This window comes from Cebus imitator, unplaced genomic scaffold, assembly GCF_001604975.1.
Source record: "Cebus imitator isolate Cc_AM_T3 unplaced genomic scaffold, Cebus_imitator-1.0 Scaffold124, whole genome shotgun sequence".
Classification (NCBI taxonomy): domain Eukaryota; kingdom Metazoa; phylum Chordata; class Mammalia; order Primates; family Cebidae; genus Cebus; species Cebus imitator.
Window position 1 is genome coordinate 4,445,086 of NW_016107439.1, and position 17,612 is coordinate 4,462,697.

Sequence of the window (17,612 nt, forward strand, 5' to 3'; positions counted from 1 at the left end):
CAGAATAAAGATCCTAAAATGTCTCGAGTTGCACTGGAATCTTTATATAGATTGTTGTGGGTTTATGTAATTAGAATAAAATGTGAAAGCAACACTGTAACTCAAAGGTGAGTATCTTTGCTTTAAAGTCCATTAAAAATCACGTTTTAAAAAAACACTAATAGGAATTTTAGTAAACATTATACTTTGTGGATGGAATATGAATTCTGTTAATATATTATGAAGAATAGGAAGTATTTTTTGCTCATACGCTGTTGATGTCATGATCTCATTATAACTAGATCTTTTTCCCTGTAGTCGTCTTATGAGCATAGTGTCAGCACTTTTTCCAAAAGGCTCACGAAGTGTGGTTCCTCGTGACACACCTCTCAATATATTTGTGAAGATTATTCAGTTCATTGCTCAGGTGAGTGCTTCACCTCATAGTAGGTATGTATGCAAATTGTTAGAGTAATCTATTGTAATCAGTGGGAGCTTTGAAATTTTTTATGCATCTAAAAACATAACATCGAATAAGTTTTTTTTTTATTAATCTACACTTGCAGACAGAAAGGAAACCCACAGGTGGAAGCACTTTTCATCGAAAAGTGATCAACAATGTATCTCATACTCCTAATCTTAGTGCCTTTACTAATTACCTCCTGAATATCTTGAAGGATTTCTTAGAAAATTATTTTCATAGTCTATATTAATCTAGGCTCTTAGGTACAGATAATAGAATCCACTGTAGTTAGTTAAACCCAAAGGAATCTCGAAAGGAATATGGATAGCTCAAAGAATTTATAGTTGGGCTGAAGAAATGAATTCCAGTCTGAAAGACAATGAGGAAGCTGCCACCTTGCCAAAATAAAAGCCATTAGATAAGGAAGTCACCACATGTGGATGTGCTTCAGAATCATGCTGTGTCTACCACGTTCCTCACCAGTAAAATAGACTCGTTTCTCCCTGCCTTCCTCCTCCTCTTTGTATATCCCAGTTCCCAAAGAGACTCACATGAGCATACCACTTGGCAGGGTATAAATCATGTCCTCAAGCTTTTTGTTACATAGGATCCTGGGAAATACAAGTTTAGCTTTCTAGCATCTGCAGTAAAGGAAGGATTATTAGAAGGGGATTAAATATATGTTGATGAGCCAATCCAAGGTTTTGATCACATTACCTTTTGAGACATCCACCTTGGAGAAACATAAGTAGGGTTACCTCCTCAACATGGGAAAGTGCTGTGATTCCAGAATATTAGTTGCATTCTCTTTCAACTGAAACTGTAACAATCTAGGTGATCCATAATACAATGATTTTTGACAGTGAAGAAATAAAGAATATTTAAATAGAATTAGTACATTGTTATTTACTAGAGAACAAAAGTAATGATAATTAGGTAAGTATAAGGTTATCAGTCAGATTAATAAAAGCAAATTGTACTTTAGATCAAGTGTTCAGAAAACTTGTGACATTAGGTTGCATCTCTTCCCTTTTCTTTTTTTCCAGAATTGTGCCCACTCCCTTGAATTAGTTACCTTCCTCTAGCACTCCACCAGAATTATAAAACTCCATTCAAACATCAGCTAATCTTATTAGTTAACTTTTTTTTTTCCTCCCCCTGGGAGATTTCCTTCCTAGAGCCCCAGCCCCATTCTTCCTGACCCAATATGAACTCACTGCTCACTAGGCCACTGCCTGGCTATTGTCTTGGGACTTCCTTTCATTATCATTCTGGGAATTCTTTCACTTTGATTTTAATATGATTTTGGTGAATGAATGCTTAAAACTTTTATTCTATTAGTGTTGGTGTTAAATCATTTGATAATATACTTATATATTTTGACCTTAATTCATGCATATTTCTGTTCAGCTATGAACTTTTTAAGGGCACAAACCTGTGTTGTTGCCATTGTATATTATATTTATAATTCTTAGAATGATACGTAACACATAGAAGCAAGCTATAAGGTTTTTTTTTTTTTTTTTTTTTTAAGGAACGTTTGGATTTTGCAATGAAAGAAATAATATTTGATCTTCTCAGTGTTGGAAAATCTACTAAAACTTTCACCATTAATCCAGAGGTAAAAAAATTTATAGCCTAATGATATACAATCCTATACTATTTATTTTATTTTTTTTTTAGAGCATGATTTCTGGAATTAGAACTCTTAGGTTCAAATCCCAGCTGTACTTCTAATACTAGCTGTGATCCCAGACAAGTTACTTAACTGTTCTGATAGCTGGCTGAATGGTTTAATAATAGTGTTTAAGCATGGTAGAAAATAAAAAGGAGAGGAAAATTTTGTTGGGTTAGTCAGCTGAGCTGGCTCCTGGAAGTTGTAACATGTGCTCAGGTTTTTTCTTCTTCTTTTTTTTTAATTCACATGATTTATATTTAAGGTGTTATTCAATAAATTTCATGCATTCATCATTTATTGAGCACCTAAAATGTGTCAGGCACTGTTCTATGTTTCATAGTAAAAACAAAAATTTGTTCTCTCACCACCACCCCCCCAAAAAAGTAACATTAAAAAAGTAAATGTTCTATCCTGCCTCCATGGGCTCATGATTCACTAGTAAACTCTAATTCATTCTTTAGACATTAGATATTCAGGATTTTTCAAAATATTTCATAAATTAATTGTTTATTGGAATCTAATTACATCTGAGAATATAAAAAGGTAAAACAGGCATTATCTATTTTCTTTTTTCTTATTTTAAATTACGATCTTGTTCCAATACATAGTCAAATCCTAAGATATGTGTTTATATGGTTAACAAATGAGTTGGAAAGGCTTTTCATTTGTAATATTTTTAAGATAGTTTAGTAATTATTTCCAGATTTAGAAAGTAGGCAAACATGATTGTTTGTATAGCTGACATACTTAACACGTGGGGGATACATGCATCCCAGTGGGTGTAGAAGGTAGTTCACTGGAGTACAGGAAGAAAATAAAGCTTTTATTTATATATTTTTTGGTTTCTACCAACAAAAATGGTTTCCAGCAACAAAAATTATGAAACAAAAGATATTTTATTGAACATCCATTTAGAAAATATTCACTTCGTTGAATAAATGTATTTCTGAAAGTAAATTTTTTTCTTACTGAAGTTCTTATACTAGGAGTTAAAGAAAAGTTCTGCTGAGTGTTTTTTGGGTGGTGGTGGTTGTTTATTAGGTTTGCTTTGTTAGGATTATCTTGAATCTGTATTTTCAAGAACTTTAAGTTTGTAAGAGCTAGTTTAGTTAAACCTAGATAAAATTACCAGTTAGCCCATTTAATCAAATATATGCAAATTGCAATACACCGAAAGAATGTATAAGTTAAGCTTCCTCTGTCAACTTGACTACATTGTGGGCCTTTTCCACTTCTTTCAAGGTGTCATCTTTGATTATGTGACATGTGACTATCTGATACTTTGACTAAGGAAGGGCACCAGTACTATGTTGTATATAAAGATGAGTGAAGCTTAAAGTTTTAATCTTACTTAGATAACAAATACATATAAATAAAAGCTTTATTTTCTTCTCATATTCCAGTGAACTACCTTGCACACCCACTGGCATGTGTATACCCACTGGAGAGATCACTGGTGTAGATCAGAGAAAATGACAGCCTGGGCTTAGATCGTAGTGGTGCAGATAGAGGAACATTCACTGAGTAAAGAAACACTGAGAAGGAATCATATTTGGGGGCAGCAAGGTCATGCATTTGGTTTGAACATGTCTAACCTGAGGCATCCAGGTAGAGGCTTCCAAGTAAGAGATGTCAGATGGGTCTGAGTTCAGGGAGAGGTCAGGCATAACATTTGTGGGTGTTCTGGTATGGGTGGTAATTGAAGCATGTAAGTATATGCAGTTGCTTTGGGAGGTAATACATAATAATAGGAGAAGGCAGCCTAGGAGGACCTTGCCTTGAAGCAGTCTAACATTCAATACCCAGGTAAAGGAGGATAAACCTGAAATGCAGATAAAGATGACACAGCCAGAAGTGGAAGAGAGATATTAAAGGAAGGGAGTGTTTCAGGAGAGAAGGAGTACTTGACCTTGTCTATGTTGCTGAAAAATCAAATAGCATGCTATAAATAGGTCCACTGTTTTGAGCAATATGGTCGCCGATGAGTGAGAATGGCTTCAGGAAAGCATTTGGGGAAGGTTTGTTCCAGTAAGATAGCAAGTATAGTTCAGATAAATGGGATATATTCAGCTGAAAGGAAAATGTTGAAGATGTAAGAAAGAGAAGGTGTAATTGGCGTTGGAATGTTTCCAAACATGCAAGAACAGATGGGATTCCAACAACTAGGAAGACTGCCACTCCCTCACTATACCAAGAGCAAAAGGGAGGGAGAAGAGGCTCAGGTATAAATAGATTAATGTGATTTGTAATGAGAGATTGAGGAAAGTTGGTGATTTTTTTTCTGTGAAGTAGAAGACAAGTCATTTGCCTAGAAAGGCGAGGGTAAGGGACCATAGGAGGATAAGGAGAGTTGAGGAAGGATGGAAGAGGATTGCTATAAGCCTTAGAGACAATAGGAAGCTGGTTGACCTCACAAGTGAGTGAGTGGCATTTGATAATTTGATATTAAAGCAAACTCTAATGCCTGGGCTAGTTAAAAATATGGGACAGAGAGGTTAGTGTTCCTTCTGTCTTCCTTCCTTCCACTCCCCCAACTCTGATGTCATTGATAAATATTTCTAACATGCAAAAAAGGTAATTTATGACACTCATTTCTTCCTTTTGAATTTTTTTTCCTTTGAAGAGAATGAACATAGGCCTCAGAGTCTTCCTTGTAATAGCAGACAGTTTGCAACAGAAAGATGGTGAACCACCCATGCCAACAACAGGAGTTATTCTTCCCTCAGGAAATACTCTTCGTGTAAAGAAAATTTTTCTCAATAAAACCCTGACAGATGAAGAAGCAAAAGTCATAGGTTAGTTTAACTGAAATTAAGTAAGTCGCTTTGTAATGCAGTTTCATATTCTTTTATAAAAGTCTGATCAAATCTAAAATGTATATAAATTTGCCTAATACCATTTTTTCAGTATATACAGCTGTAGAAAATGAATACTTTTTTTTTTTTTTTTTTGAGACAGAATCTCATTCTGCTGCCCAGGCTGGAGGGCAGTGGCACGATCTTGACTTACTGTAAGCCCCGCCTCCTGGATTCAAGCGATTCTTATGCCTCAGCCTCCCAAGTAACTGGGACTAGAGGCATCCACTACCATGCCTGGCTAATTTTTGTATTTTTAGTAGAGATGGGGTTTCGCCATGTTGGACAGGCTGGTCTCAAACTCCTGACCGCAAGTGATTCACTCACCTCAGCTTCCCAAAGTACTGGGATTACAGATGTGAGCCACTGTGCCCAGCCTACAATGAATACTTTTTTTCGATAATAGTTATGAGTCTTCATGTGAAGAGTTTTCCAGTTAAATCTTTATTTTATCACAGGATCCTATTCACTGCATTCTGTCCTTTCTTCAACTTAATTTTAGTCTTCTGCATAATTACTACATAATTTCTCCAGTTAGTCCAATATACTGAAGCTGATCATCAGGGAGAATATATCACAGTTGAAACCCCTTTTGTGGCAGCAATAAGCTAATATCATTTAAAGATTGATAGGCTTTTACTACAGAAAGTAACTAAGTATTCTTATCTAACATCAGATATTTTATAACTGAAGTTTTTTCCCCTAGGAATGTCAGTTTACTATCCTCAAGTAAGAAAAGCATTAGATAGCATCCTCAGACATTTGGACAAAGAAGTTGGGAGACCAATGTGTATGACCAGTGTGCAGATGTCTAATAAGGAGCCTGAAGACATGATTACGTATGTAGTAAATTTTTGCCTTTATTGCCCTTTCAGTTTTCCTAAGACAGCATGGATGGTTCTTGCTTACCTGTCTCCTTACTTTGTCTTTAGAGTTCTTCCGTGTTTCTATCTGCTGCAGTTTTCAATACAGTGATTCCTCCCACATGCTCAGTTTTAAAGTGCTGTCAAACTGGTATAGACAGCAAAACTCACTCTGGAACCCAGTCTGATGTGTTGTCAATGACAAGGCCCTGCACTTAATCCATGAGCAAAATATGAATCCTAGGTACTCCAGATGTATGTGGGCAGGATTGGTTTATTAAGTCAGATAAATGCTTTTACTTCCAAAGTCCTAGTTAAAAAAGAAAAAATCATGAAAACCTGAACTCCGAAAGGAACTAGGGTATAGAGAGAAATAGCATGAGTATTTTTTTTAGAAACAGTACCTCATCTCACCCCACCTCCAGGGTCTCGTCATTATTTGTCATCCTGGCATCTTTTTTTCTTATTGCTAGGGATTTCTCCTCCAGAGGGTGTATGTTATGGCAGTAACTTCTTCTATTTGCTATAAAACATCTACATATTCTCTGTAAGGGAGGAGATTCTTTCGGATATTAATATTTGCATCATTAGAACACCAAATTTGATATTTAATCTCTAAATTTAATACACAGTTATTATGGACTACTATATGCTAATATCTCTGAGAGTTTCTTTAATGTGAAGTTTTTTCCCAACGTTACTTCCTCTGGGATTTCTTGTTTTTCACCACATCCACCTCATTTTTGTCAGTAAGTTTGCTTTCACCCAGTTCCTCTGATACCTATATAACATCTCGAAAGACAGCAGTATCAACATTCCCTGGCTAGCTCTTTCTTCTGTAACTCTGTTACCTTTCTAGTCTATTTCAGTGTGCTTTAATTTAGGATCTTTGAGATAGAGAGCACCCTCTCAGTGACTAGGAGAGAAGCAAGATAACAATGAAGATGTTATTACCTACAGGTAGTGGGGGTACACTGCACACATGGAGGCCTCACTCACAGAGGTCAGGGAGCATGTGGAGAGAGAAAGAGAGAAACACACCCATGGGCCAGTGCCTTTTTTGGGTTGAGGGTGTTATCCAAACAGTTACTGATGGGGAATTCTAATTGGTGGATTGAAGCCAAGCAGGCATGAGTTAAGGAGGTCATGCTGTGCCTGAGAGGTGGTCACTGCAGCACATCTGCATAGTCCCTGGTGGGTACGCAGGTCAATTGGGCCAGTCAGGTAGGCTGCGTCTAGGTGTTCATAGGGAGGTGGTTGCCAGGAGGAAGTTGGGTAAGACAGATACCTGGATCAACCACATTTAAGAACTGGGAGATGGAGTAGGGTGTAGAACTGGAAACTAGTCATGCAAGTTTGACTTTCTTATACCAGTCAAATTTATATTTAAAATGGATGCCAAAGCAACATAAATAAGAACACACTACACAGTGATACTACCTTTTTCTTTCTTTGTTGTACTTCCTCTTAGTTAGTCAGTACCCTGTTTTGATTATCCATTTTTGTAAAATGTCACATGGATTATCCTGGGAGACCAGGAGGCAACATCTTTATACACTTAGCTGTCTGTTTATGAACTGAATAATAGATGCACATTGACCAATCACCGACAGCCTTGACAGAAATGACAGTGATTATGATGTGCATGGTGCTTTATGGACCAAAGAACCAAAGCAAAGTTTGTTTATGCTGTTACTTAGCATATGGTAGCTTAAATTTGAACTGTGTTTTTGGGGACTGGTGTTATTTAACTAAAGTGTAGTAACTGAAATTCATGTATTTTGAAACCATACAAAGAGAGGACTGACTATATGAAATCTCTAAAAGGACGTAGTGAGGCCATTGCCACTATAACAAATACCCAAGGCCAGGTGCAGTGGCTCACAACTGTAATCCCAGCACTTTGGGAGGCCAAGGCAGGTGGATCTCCTGAGGTCAGAAGTTCAAAATCAGCCTGGCCAACATGGTGAAACCCCATCTCTACTAAAAATACAAAAAATCAGCTGGGTGTGGTGGTGGGCACCTGTAATTTCAGCTACTCAGGAGGCTAAGGCAGGAGAATCGCTTGAACCTTGGAGGTGGAGATTATAGTGAGCTGAGATCATGCCATTGCACACCAGCCTGGGCAACGAGAGTGAAACTCCGTCTCAAAAAAAAAAAAAACCTAAAACACTGAGAATATCCAAATTCTTTTCCACATCAGGATGTTTTATTAGGCCAACTGAAGAACAATTCAGATTAAAGAAATTTAAAACGCCTCACCTTCAGATACAGACCAAAATAAAAACCAGTGTATTAAGAGGTTAGATATTTACAATAAATAAAATTATTGAATAACTAAAAGAAAATAGAGTAAAATTAAATTGTATTAAGTCTCTGGAGATACCAGGATTTTTGAAAAATTGGCTCATTTTATTATATAGAAATTTTAAGTATGTATATGTGTGTGTATCACACACAGGACAAGAACAAACAACATCCAGTATTTATTTAATGATATCAATGTTATTATTTATTTTAATATTATTTATGGGAGGCTAAATAGTAAATATTTAATCATCTTAAATATCCGTAAGATTAATTATAAATAATCTGTTTAAATAATATTTGTTATGTAATAATAATTCTTGTTGTTTAGTTACTAAAAACCTTTTTGTTTGCTGGTTTTCTCCTGAATTATTTCTACATTCTTTTGTTCATACATAGACTAATAATTACCTACAAGATTTATATATTTTTTTTAATATTAAATATATTAAACTTCAAGGGAGAGCTCCCACTTTCTGTAGTTATTTTTCCAAGTTAGATTTTATTGTCTAGCATATGTAATAAGCTTTTTATTAAATCCTGTTGTATTTTTCAGGGGGGAAAGAAAACCCAAGATTGATTTGTTTAGAACTTGTATTGCTGCGATTCCAAGGTTGATTCCTGATGGTATGAGCAGAACTGACCTCATTGAATTGTTAGCAAGGTAAATGAGAATTACTGTTTGCAATGTTAAGTTTTATGCCTTCTGCTCCTTTATATTTCCAATATACCTTTGTTACTGTTATCACTAAAAAGGCGATGATGAAGACATTTCTAATCCTTCATCTGATTTACTTTCTAAACTTCCATCTTGTCTTTCTTGTTGTTAAACACATTTTTCTCACTAACTTTTCACTTCTCGAGTTCTTCTAGATTCCTCCACACTATATTCCCCCAAAAATAGTTCCCTATTTTTCCATCTAGTATTCTTTCCTGGATTTCTGTTACCACATTATCCCTTAACATATGGGCATTATCAGTGTATCATAATTCCCAGTTAGGCAATTAATGATTTTGCTTACTCTTACAGTCATTTCTTTAGCATCTCTGGTGATAATCAGGTCTCATTCGTGCTTTTTTTTTTTCCCCTATGGCAGAACTGTGGCATTCAAGTTTTTCTCTCTCTTCTGTTAGGCATATCATAGCTCCATAAAATGAGTAAATAACCTGACAACCAGACTTACATACTAGTTCCTAATTCTAAGTAGAGGCGATAGCCTGTTGAAAAACTGCTTTTCTGATGTAGTTTGGGATTCCCTAGATAGGGATCGGCACATTTTTCTGTAAAGTACCAGATAGTATTTTAGGGTTTTGCAGGTCATTATGATCTTTGTAATGGGTCCAATTACACAGTTTGATAGAAGTAAGACCTAGTGTTCAGTAGATCAGTAGAGTGACTATAGTTTACAATAATCTGCTGTACATTTCAAAATAGCTAGAAAAGAATAAAGTTTTCTAACATAAAAAAAAGACAAGTATTTATGGTGATAGATATCCTCATTACACTGACTCGATCTTTACAAATTGTATGTATGCATTAAATTATCACATCTACCCCAAAAGTATGTACAACTATTATTTATCAATAAAACAAGCAAACATATATTCATCTCTGACATTGTAGTACAAAAGCAGACATAGACAATAGGTAAAGAGGGGCACAGGACTGCATTCCAGTAAACATCTGGCTGGATTTAGCCCTTGAGCCACAGTTTGCCAGCCCTGTCCTAGATGAAAAAAACAAATATAATGACTATAGCAGAGCAGCGATACTTGGAGACATTGAAAGGTGTTCACTTGTTGCTGGGCATTTATCACTTAGGCATATGTTAAATTTATGATAAAGAAATAATTAATAGACTGTTCCAGCAACCCCTTCTCCCCACTTGCCTAGCTTTTCACACACCCTGGCACTACCTTATCCTCATCTGTTGTCTGTTGTGATCAGAGATTCTATGTCTCCTGTGATGATTATGAAAGAAAGGGGTTCCTTTGCATCACATAAATTTGTTCCCTTCCCACACTGTCTCCTAATTTTTCTGTGAATCAAATTGCAGAGTTACAAAGTTCATGTCAGCACTGGAAATAAGAACCATTAATTATTTATAACACTGTTTCTTGGGAGAGCAGTAAACACCTACTGTTCAATTCTGCTCTTACTCCTCCTGCCACAACATAACTCATCTACGTCTTTGTGGTTGTTGATCCGTAAGAGTAGATCTCCCATGTTTCCACCAAAATGAAACTGCAAGTATGAGGGACAGGGATGGGACAGCCTAGGAAAAGAACAGACAGCTAAACAGTGAATGACAATTTGCTTTGCTGTTCACTTTGCTTCTTTCTCCTATGATATTTGTTTACTAATTAATTTACCTCAGTGGAAAGGAAGAACATAGGGTCTGTTCTAATCTCTCCTCTCTTCATATCATTTGGAATTGTGCTATCTAAATCTTATTTACTTTAACATAAAGCAACCAAACAAACAAAACAAAGATGCATTGTAAATTTGCAGACCTGTATGTTGTCCCTAAGGAAAGTTAATTAATTCCCCTGCCTTTAATTAGCCAAGCTTTATTGTTATTCTACTGTGTACCATGAGCAGTTAACTCACACATATATACCCTGTATCACACAGATAGGAATAAGGTAGATATTTACATATTCATAGATTTAAGCAATGTTGAAATAACCTTTAAAGTCAGTATCATTGAGGACTGTCACTTTCCTCTCCCATATTGTATCTCATGGTGCCACTATTAGAGACAGAATACTGGTCCAGGGATGCTTAATTTGACTCATTATTTCTCATGTGCTGATGGAACTGCTGCTTGCTTTGTTGCTTATTCCTCAGTCTGTCTAGCTACAATACATCTTCTCTTTAGTCTCATTGTCAGTTGAAGGTTGGCTTAGTGATGACTAGAACTGAGTTCAGCAGAGTGAACACTGATATCTCCTTTCTCTTAAACCACACAACTTTCTGCATCTGTCATGGATAACTACATTTTTCCAGCTTTCCAAGCATGTAATTGTCTGTGTGTTTAATATTATGAACTTATCTTTTTCATTCAGACTATTTCTAACTCTGATGAATTTCTTTGTGTCAATTACCTAATTCTCTTCAGCCTCAAATCAGAAACTCTTTATTCATATAATATTATTATATAATGGTGGCTTCCATTGCTGCAACCATTTTTTTTTTAATGTTCTTATTTATCATTCTCTTTTATGTTCTGGTAAAATTCTGTAACTAAAATTATATTCAGAGCCCTATATTGTTTAAAAACTAATTTTATATAGCCTCTTTCCTAATTTGTTTACACTTAAACTCTCTTTAGGACCTTATGTGCTGAGTCAACACACACACACACACACACACACACACACACACACACACACACATTTTGAGATGGTGTCTTGCTCTATTGCCCAGGCTAGAGTACAGTGGCACAATCTCAGCTCACTGTTACTTCTGCCTCCCAGGATGAAGCGATTCTCCTACCTCAGTCTCCTGAGTAGCTAGGATTACAGGCGTGCACCACCATGCCCGGCTAATTTTTTTGTAGTTTTAGTAGAGATGGGATTTCACCATGTTGACCAGGCTGGTTCGAACTCCTGACCTCAAGTGATCTGCCCACCCTGGCCTCCCAAAGTGCTGAGATTATAGGCGTGAGCCACTGCACCTAGCCTTATTTTTTTTTCTAGGCATATGCCATTTTTTCATATCATATGCCATTTATGATGTTATTGCTAAATTTACTCTCATTCTGTACTTCAAGAATTATTCTATTACACTAATTCCATTTAATTTGTTGCATATCCTTCTTCACAATCAGCCATCTTATATTTAACTGTAACTTCAGTGATTGAAGAATAAAGAATGATTGAGATAAATCATGTCCTTAACAGTGATAGCAAAGGATTAAATAGATGTGAAGATAGTGCTAAGATGTCATATGATTAGATACAATTTTTGATTGATTATAGGATAACAATACAGTATCTAAGGATAAAAGGATTTTAAATGGAATTCTAATGTCATTTGTATCACACTTATTCAGATTATAGTAAAAACACCAACTAATAGGAATAGATTCATATGTGAATTTAAACAGATGAGAGTATAAACTAGCATAACGTTGAATATAGCAGGAAAAAGTGAACATTGGTTGCTATCTTCATATTTCTTACAAAACAAGAGGACACATATTTTAAGGTCACAGTTTTCAGTTTTAGATAATAAAACTAATTGAAAGGTATTGAAGTTTGCTAATGGAATTTTGTTCTTGGTAGGCTCACAATTCATATGGATGAAGAACTGCGTGCTCTGGCTTTCAATACTCTGCAGGCACTAATGCTTGATTTTCCAGATTGGCGGGAGGATGTTCTTTCAGGATTTGTTTATTTTATTGTTCGTGAAGTGACTGATATCCATCCCACGCTTCTTGATAATGCTGTAAAGATGTTGGTACAATTAATAAATCAGTGGAAACAAGCAGCCCAAATGCATAATAAAAACCAGGACTCACAGGTACCAGATTCTTTTCTATTGTCCCTTTGTATGTGGTCAGTGCTAAATGACCAGTAATGGTTTTAATACAGATTGACTTTATCAAACACTAAGAGTATTATTAGTTCTATTCACTCTGTGTTCCTAATCCCTTAGAACTGAAATTTCCCATAGTTCATGTAGTAAATATATAGCATGTGTGTGCCTGACTTTTCTAATGCTCTTTGGTTAACAATTAGATTTTAATGAGCATAGAAATTAGAGATAATTCCAGCTCACTTTTACGTTGTGTCCAATATATTTAAAGCCAATACAATAAATTTTTGGTAGTCTTCCATTTGCGTTATTTGATTGTTTTATCCATGTCACCAGTCCCTGTTTCGAATAGACAGTATCTGCCCCCCTCAAGCATAAAAGATACTCAAATCATTGATTTATGATAATGTGTAAATCATAGAACCCCTTGGGATTTTAGACCCAGGCCATTGAAGCCAACCTAGCTTCTCAACCTTTAATGAGCATACAAATCAACAGGGCACTAAAAAGAGTGTCTTAGAAGCTCTCAGGTGTTGCCAGGCTGCTGGTCCATACTCTGAGTGTGAAAGACACACTATAAGCCCCTCATTTCCCACATAGAAATTAGAAGAGCAATTGTCAGTTCCAAGGTTACAAAATAGAGAATGATCGAAGTTAGGTACAGAATTCATATTTAGACTGCCAATAAAATGTTCTTTTCACTGTGCACACTATTCCATGTTTATAAGTTACATACTATTTAAATTGCTTGAGCCGAGGCAGACCTGTATTCATAGTTACTGTGGTTTGCTTTACTCTTATTGTTTTTCTGGAATGTCTGTATATACTTATTTTTTATTTTACTTTTAACTTCTATTTTTTAAGCATGGTGTAGCTAATGGAGCTTCTCATCCCCCTCCTCTGGAAAGGAGCCCGTATTCCAGTGTATTCCATGTGGTTGAAGGCTTTGCACTTGTCATTCTCTGTAGCAGTCGACCTGCCACTAGGAGACTAGCCGTCAGTGTCCTTAGAGAAATACGGGCTTTATTTGCACTTTTGGAAATACCTAAGGTAAGATTTAGGTATTTCATTCAGTTATCTAATGAAAGTACTGAAAAACCATCTCTTTGTCCGTCCTGATCCCAAGTAGGTAGGTTACTACCATGGGTCTAAACTAACCTGTTACTCAATTCCATTTGTAACAAATAGTGCTGAAGTGTATTTTCAGTGTTTATTTGGGTTTTATACCTTGCTTAAACATTCCTAATTTTTTTAGACATATGATGTCTTTTTTACAGGGTGATGATGAATTAGCCATAGATGTGATGGACAGGCTAAGCCCATCCATTCTTGAGAGCTTCATACATCTCACTGGGGCTGATCAGGTAACTATAGTGACTTCATGCTAGCCAGTCTTGTTTTGAGACTTAAGACAGACACATATACATACACATACACATGCACACATAAAAGAACTTCCTTAACAAATGTAATGTGCTAGAAAGTATTTTTGAACACTAGAAAATGCTCAAGAGTAATACTTAAAAAGTGACATCCATTTATACTTGGTTAAGTACTCTTCCATATACAAATAAAAATAGTTTCATGTTTGTAAAATTGTAATCCTTCGAATCTAAGAAGTTTCCATTAAATTGAATGTTACTTTATGCTACTGTTCGGTATTTATTATGGCATATATTATTCTTGACATAGAAATACTTGTTAAAATGCTGTGGGGAAAAAAGTAGTGATACTCAAAGCAAAAACTTATACCCTGCCTTTTTGGTGACTACTTTTTGTTTATCACATGAGTTTGACTATAGTGGATTAAGTACATAGTGTTTTATACCAGTCTCATATGTAATTTGACTCATTAAAATGGAGAGAAACATTTTGTCCACAAACACATTACCGAGAAAGTTTATGCAAACTTTCTTGCTTGGTCTTGGTGTGGTAAAAGGTCATATATTAAGATTCCAAAGTTGGTGTAAGAATAGCTATAAAACCTTACTACTTAAAAATTCTTTCCTCCTGTTTTAGAATACATGGACAAGAGGTTAATGCATAACAGTAAGAGCTTTCTGCATAATGCTAAGAGCTTTCTGCATAACACCTGATTCTTATAATTCATGAGTTATATACAACCAAGGGAAGTAATAAGATTTGTTTTTTTTTTTTGAGACGGAGTCTTACTGTGTCCCCCAGGCTGGAGTGCAGTGCCACAATCTGGGCTCACTGCAACCTCTGCCTCCGGGGTTCAAGCTGGGACTACAGGCGCATGCCACCACGCCCAGCTAACTTTTTGTATTTTCAGTAGAGACAGGGTTTTACCACGTTAGCCAGGATGGTCTTGATCTCCTGACCTCATGATTTGCCCGCCTTGGCCTCCCAAAGTGCTGGGATTACAGGCATGAGCCACCTTGCCCAGCTGGTAATAAGATTTTATAAGCCTAAAAGATGATTAGAAATCTGTACAATTCCCCTCCCCAATGATGCTAAACTTTTTAAAAATTTAATTTTTATTTACTTTTAAATGGACACAATTGTGCATATTTATGGGGTACAATTTGATGTTTTGATGCATGTCTATATTGTATAATGATCCAATCAGGGTAGTTAGTGTATCCATCATCTTATGTATTATCATTTATTTGTGGTAAGAACCTTTGAAAGCCTCTCTTCTAACTATTTTATGAATAGATCTGCATAATTTAAAGCATTTTGTTTTAGATATTAATCATAAATTAACTTATGAATTATTCCAAAAAGAGAGTAACGGATGACTTGTTTCTAATGCCTAAACCACTGCTTAATACACGTATTTTTCACAGAACATAAATGTGTATCTCTTTAGTATAAGAGTTCAAATATTGAACAAGTACTTCAGAATATATACCTCTGGAGAAGAGCTCATGTTTGAGTCTGTTCCACACATACATAGATACAGGTCAACATGAAAGTTAATGGTTCACTTCTTAGGTGTCTAGGAGCTTTCAGTATACCGTGACGGATTTGGATATTTATTTAAGAATTACTTAAATTGTGGTCCTGAACTTCTTTGATTTGTATATCCTTTTGAGAATAATGAAAATAGTGGAATCCGTCTCCAAAAAAAATGCACATACACAAACTTTACATACAATTTCAGGAATTCTCTACTCCCTTCAACCTACCGTGGACTTTATATTACCTTGCTTTAGAAACTGCTAATAGACCATTTTCAGTTTAGAGCAATATATGGCACAATTTTCAGTTACTGAAATGTGTAATAATCAATTTTTTTCCTCTCCATGTAGACCACTTTGCTCTATTGCCCTAGCTCGATAGATTTACAGACATTAGCAGAATGGAACTCTTCTCCAATTAGCCACCAGTTTGATGTGATTAGTCCTTCACACATATGGATATTTGCACATGTGACCCAAGGCCAAGACCCATGGATTATAAGTCTCTCCAGTTTTTTAAAGCAAGAAAATCTTCCTAAACACTGCTCTACAGCTGTGAGCTATGCTTGGATGTTTGCATACACAAGACTTCAGTTGTTGTCCCCTCAGGTCGATATAAAGTAAGTTATTTTCCTGGTTTAAATTTAAAAACGCATAGACTGTCAGCTTTCATAATGTGTTTATTTTAAAGATACAGAAGTATTATGGATTGGAAGGCCCATAAATAATATGCGATACTGTACGTAATCATGTCTTAAGGAGGGAGGAGAATGTTGTCAAGGACATAGTCTCATAACTACTTCTTCCTTTTCATGTAATTCAGTCTCACCAAATTTTAATTGTTAGTTTACTTAATAACACTGTGCTTGGTACATAGTTGTGTCCAACAAATCTGTGTTAAGGGAAGAAATTAGGAAAGGTTCTGAAGATGAATATGGATGTAGATATAGAAGTTAGATAAAGGGTGAGAAGCAGAGCGAAACTCAGCTCAGCAGCCTTACTTTTCCTGATGACAGCATAAGGAAGGCCACCTCCTGGTGGCTAGTGGTAATAACGCATTGAGTAGTAGATTTGAGGGTGTTGGTAAAGATTTGGAGTAACGGATGATGAAATGGAGAGTTGACCAAGGTCATTATAAATTTCAGTTAATTTCTGTTTGCTCTTAAATACACAGGATAATTTTTGAATCTGGGTTTGGGTTCCTGACTACCCCATTGATCACATTGAATGGAATGAGTCCTCTGAGCCTATACTTGCCCACACAAACCCTGGATTGACCTATCTGGATTGACCTATCACTTGAGGCCCACATTAAAAGCTCTTCAAACCTAACTCCGCTCTGTGCCTTTTTTCCTAACTTTCTATCAAAACCTTTAATGTTGGAACCAAATTATCCTCTCAAACTTTATTACGTGTGGTTAACAGTTTCCATTTTGTGAGCTTTTGTTCTCATAACGCACAGGATACCTCTTTTTTCTTTTTGCATATCCATATATGATATAGCTCAAATTCAGTCGTACTTTTTAAAATCTCTTAAACGTCCTACCCAGAGTAGTCATTCTTACTTTTGGATTTGAATATACGTATTTATTTGGTATTTATACATATACATGCTAATTGTTTATGTATGTTCTCAGGTATTGTGTATTGGATTTCTTTTTTGTTTTGTTTTCTTTTTCTTTCTTCCTTTTTTTTTTAAAAAAAAGACAGGGCCTCTCTCTGTAACTTTGGCTGGAATGCAGGGGTGTAATCATAGCACATTGCAAACTCGAACTCCTAGGCTCAAGCAGTCCTCCCACTTCAGCCTCCCAAAGTGCTAGGATTACAGGTGTGAGCTGCCACACCTGGTCTGGATGTTACTTTTTAAATAAAGATTGGCAGCCAGGCGCGGTGGCTCAAGCCTGTAATCCCAGCACTTTGGGAGGCCGAGGCGGGTGGATCATGAGGTCAAGAGATCGAGACCATCCTGGTCAACATGGTGAAACCCCGTCTCTACTAAA

The 17,612-nt window shown here is 36.0% G+C and overlaps 1 protein-coding gene across 1 annotated transcript in view; it reads left to right on the forward strand.

Moving 5' to 3' along the window:
* FRYL (FRY like transcription coactivator) overlaps positions 1-17,612 on the forward strand; it is a 180,764-nt gene that overhangs the window by 80,432 nt on the left and 82,720 nt on the right. Inside the window, exons 12-21 of the mRNA XM_037742590.1 lie at positions 4-107; positions 298-406; positions 1,977-2,063; positions 4,744-4,915; positions 5,682-5,814; positions 8,702-8,809; positions 12,436-12,673; positions 13,553-13,738; positions 13,966-14,052; positions 15,964-16,232. Of these exons, the coding sequence (XP_037598518.1) occupies positions 4-107; positions 298-406; positions 1,977-2,063; positions 4,744-4,915; positions 5,682-5,814; positions 8,702-8,809; positions 12,436-12,673; positions 13,553-13,738; positions 13,966-14,052; positions 15,964-16,232 (1,493 nt within the window). The remainder of the gene's footprint in view (positions 1-3; positions 108-297; positions 407-1,976; positions 2,064-4,743; positions 4,916-5,681; positions 5,815-8,701; positions 8,810-12,435; positions 12,674-13,552; positions 13,739-13,965; positions 14,053-15,963; positions 16,233-17,612) is intronic.